We start from the raw sequence: 4,138 nt of genomic DNA on the forward strand, positions 1-4,138 counted from the left end.
TAGCGTCGCGGCTGGTGCCTCTTCTGCTCAATCAGCTCGTGTTTGCAGAACCTGTAGCTGTCAAGAGCTTCCTTCCTCATCTGCTGGGTCCAAAGAAAGGTGACCTTTAAAGGCTTTCTCTCTTCAGAATTACTGCTGACAGGTTTGGGATGAGCTCAGAGTGGTTGTTCTATCAAATCAAGGGCATAGGGGGGGTTGTTTAACCAGAGCAAATGCTGTAACAGAGAACTGGAAAGGACGGTTACGTGTGCCACCCCATTTCATAGCATATTTGGCACTGGAAAAGACCTTTAAGATCATCGAGCCCAACCGCTGACCCAGCACTGCCAAGGTCATGGCTGAACTGTGTCCCTGAGCACCACGTCCACAGTTTTCCAACACCTCCCAGGATGGTGACTCCACCCCCTCCCTGGGCAGCCCGTTCCAATCCCTGACAGCCCTTTCCGTGTTTCCTGATATCCAATCTAAACATCCCCTGGTGCAACTTGAGGCAAGTGCAGTACATTCCACTGCTCTGCTGATGCTGGGAAGAGAATTAGGAATTGCCTGGGCAAGAATGTATCCCCCTACCTGCCCACCCCCAGGTTTCTCAGCGGCTCACTGCACATCCCTCTTCTTGCCCTCCCTCCTTCTGCCACAGCACTCCTCCTCCTCTACGGCTGCTTGGTCTCTTCTACTTTCCCAACCTTCCGCGTTCCGAGCCGCTGCCATCAAGTGACGGACACGGGCACTGCTGTCTCTCCTCCCTCCCGCCTCCGACATCCCAAACAAGCCATGTTGGCGGCTGACAAGGGATCAGACTTGGCAGTGGGGTGTCCCTCTACATCTCAGCTGCGATGGTTTCTCAGCGAGTGGCTTCTGGGTGAGCTGTCTCATTACTAAAGGAGCCTTTTCCCACTCTCTTCCCTAGAGCAAATCGGCGAAAACCAGCCCAGCTGCCTGCTGTCGCCGGCCTTGTTCCAGACGCACGTCATTCCCGTGCTGCTGAAGCTGTTCGAGGTTCACGAGGAGCACGTTCGAATGGTGCTGCTGTCTCACATTCACGCCTACGCCGAACTCTTCTCCCGTGAGGAGCTGAAGAACATCATACTGCCTCAGGTTAAGGACACCAAAACAATACGCCCTAGATCCTAGGATATGGGATTTTTCCTGGTCGCGTCGGGTCTCCGCTTAAGGCCGGGATCTCGCGGCACTGGGTTGGCAGCCTCTCTGGGCCGGCCCCATCCCCACGGGAGCGCTGGTTTTGTTCAGCCTGCTGCCCTGCCACCGTTCATCGTACCACGTTCTCGCTGTAGGTACTGCTGGGCCTCCGAGACACCAGCGACTCCATCGTCGCAATAACGCTGCACAGCTTAGCGGTCCTCGTCTCCCTGCTCGGGCCCGATGTGGTTGTCGGTGGAGAAAGAGTGAAGATTTTCAAGCGCTCTGCGCCAAGTTTCATGAAGACGGCCGATCTCTCCCCAGAAGGTAAGCGATAGGGGCAGAGCGCTCCCAGGATTTTTGCTCCTTCTGGCCAAGCAACACGGCAGAACGCCTTGGGTGATTAATCTTTTGCTGTCGACAGGTTGAACGAAAAAAGACAGCCTGCTGTCGACAGGCTGTGTCCAAGTCCAGGCTGGATGTGGCTTTGAGCAACCTGGTCTAGTGGAAGGTGTCCCTGCCCATGGCAGGGGGGTTGGAACTGGGTGATCTTTAAGGTCCCTTCCAACCCAAACCATTCTATGATTCTATGAAAAAAGGCTAATAGGCAGTTAAACTTTAGTTCTAAACAAGGTGCTGACTGTTTGCAGATGCAGAATTGGTATCAGAAGAATTATATATCATCATTATATATATAAGAAGAATTATATATCATAAGAAGAGTTACACAGAAGTATTTTGAACATAGGAAATATATGGGGTAACATTTTTACAAATATCTTAAAATTAAGAAGCAAAGATTGTGTGTTTGTCTTTGAAGGAAAACTACCATCCTTCTAAAGCACTTGGCTGTCTCTCCAGCCAGTTGTTTTAACATGCCCTCTGTCCTTTGGTTTTAAAACCAGTAAATCTCCTCCTCTTCCCCCAATTTCTATTCATAGATTGGAAAAGGAACACGAACTTCCCTATTCTCTCAGCTCTCAGGAGGCTTTTCAGCTAATCCCACTGAAGAACATAGTCCCTGCACCTGCTAGATAACTTGTAAGCAGTGTACTAAGGGAAAGCTTTTTGGGATACTCAAGCTTGTAACTGGCGGGAAGAGCCGGCACATGTCCCACGTTAGGCGTACAGATAGCGAACGGAACACGCGACAGCAGTCCTAAGCATCCACCTTTCCTTCCTGATGACCTGTGTGCTCGCAGCTACCACCCCTCACTAAAACCCATGGATGGCTCATCGCGTTATGGCACTCTAAGTTGTTTTAGTAGGTGACAGTAGATAAACCCCTTGGGGTCGCACGCTAAACCCAGGTTTGTTTTTCCGAATGTATTTAAAATTGGACCCGATTAAACTGACAAACTACAAAAATGCCACCTTTGTCCTCAAATCCGAGTGATGGACCTGCAAAAACCTGTACTTGGGGCTTAATAAGCTGTTTGCTTAAGGCCCTACAAGGATCTACCTCATACCAAGGGCACTTTGGGGAGGGGGTGGGTTCTCCTCCCCAGGGCCTTCCGCAGCCGAGGCCAGTGAATCGCCGCCACGGCTCCGGAACTGACCCGGGATGAGCTGTCAGTGCCGGTCCAGGGAAACAAACCCGCCTCGTGTGGGTTCAGAGCGTGGCCTTGCCTGCCACCCTGCCTCACCTCGGGCAGAGACTTCTTCCTGCCAGCCACTTTGCTCCTGTCCGGGCGGGAAAGCGGGCCTGGAGCGTGTTCGCTCACGCTCTGAACAGTGTCGGTGCTGTGTTTTCGGACAAGGCACACGATGGGGGATTTGTCACTCCATGCATTACAGAGGCAGGTGGCAGACAGCATTTTTAAAGCTTCTGTTCTCATGACCAGTTTGTTCCTTGTGTAAGAGCTGCCGAATGGGAGTCGCATGTTCCGTGCGACACAAGGCGTTGGATTGCTGCACCCGTCTGCATTGCCGAATGCAAAAAACATTCCAGCGCTGCCGGTCCACAACGCACCTTGTGGACTTGGGGTCTTCTCTTTTATCCCTGCAGCCTCCCCGGGTCATGTTGTAAGCAACGGGAGAAATCAAACCTCTCGGCCCTCGAAGACCAACTCCAGCGGGTTCCCCACCTCCGGAAACATCCCCGGCAAGAAGCTTTCCGTGCGACAGGACAACCCACTGGCTCTCGAGACAGGTAAAACTCAGCCCTAGCTCTTCCTTTCTAGAAGTCAAGCCTTCTGCGCACCAAGCGTAGCCTGGAAAGCTTTCGCATGTGAGAGGAGTCGAGCGCCGAAGCGCCTTTCCAGTCGGCATTACCGGCTTATTTCCGTGCTGGGCGCTCCCTGCAACGCCGAGGAGTTTCGGACACGGGTCTGTCCCTACACTTGCTCTCCCAAGTATGTAACCCCTCTGTCTTCTACAGGTGAGCCAGACACTCGGTCGCCCCTGAATGGAATTCCTGGAAGCATTAATGCACCAGGAAGTGGCCGGAGCTCTTGGACTACCTCTGAAAAGCCGGTGGAGGAGTGGCCAGACTGGAGCGAGCCAGAGGAGCCGGACACGGAGCAGACTGTGAACATTCACATTCAGCCCCAAGAGCCACGGGGCAGCGCGGGACCTTATTTTGCTGGACACGATGTGGATGAGAAGCCTTGGGATGACTTTGAGCCCAGCAGCCCTAGTCCCGAACTGTCCTCGGGAAACTGCCTCGCTGTGCCACAGGCTGATGGGGTCGAAACGCCCAGGCCCGGGCCGGGTACCCATCAACTGAGCAAAGACTTCAAAAGCCTCAGACTGAGTCCCCTCACAAAGTCCTGCCCTGGGAACAGCTGGAGCAGGGAGAACTGGGACCACCAGGAACAACTGGGAGAAACTGTGCTGCCCAAAAGGACCTTTCAGGAAAGGTTGACATCTTCATCCGAGTCCGGCCTAGGAGAAGAATTCACCATCAAAGTGAAGAGGAAACCCGCACGAGACCCTGAGCTGGACTGGTTTGCTGACATGATCCCAGACATCAAGCCTTCTTCGGCTGTCTTGGTTG

General features: G+C 53.2%; 1 protein-coding gene across 1 annotated transcript in view; it reads left to right on the forward strand.

The window, feature by feature from the left end:
* Window positions 1–4,138, forward strand: part of SCYL3 (SCY1-like 3 (S. cerevisiae)) — a gene marked incomplete at its 5' end in the record, with an annotated part of 8,701 nt that overhangs the window by 3,016 nt on the left and 1,547 nt on the right. The window contains 5 exon segments of the mRNA XM_010161926.1: window positions 4–99; window positions 911–1,098; window positions 1,296–1,467; window positions 3,149–3,292; window positions 3,521–4,134. Of these exon segments, the coding sequence (XP_010160228.1) occupies window positions 4–99; window positions 911–1,098; window positions 1,296–1,467; window positions 3,149–3,292; window positions 3,521–4,134 (1,214 nt within the window).

This window comes from Eurypyga helias, unplaced genomic scaffold (genome assembly GCF_000690775.1).
Source record: "Eurypyga helias isolate BGI_N326 unplaced genomic scaffold, ASM69077v1 scaffold10262, whole genome shotgun sequence".
NCBI classification, from domain to species: domain Eukaryota; kingdom Metazoa; phylum Chordata; class Aves; order Eurypygiformes; family Eurypygidae; genus Eurypyga; species Eurypyga helias.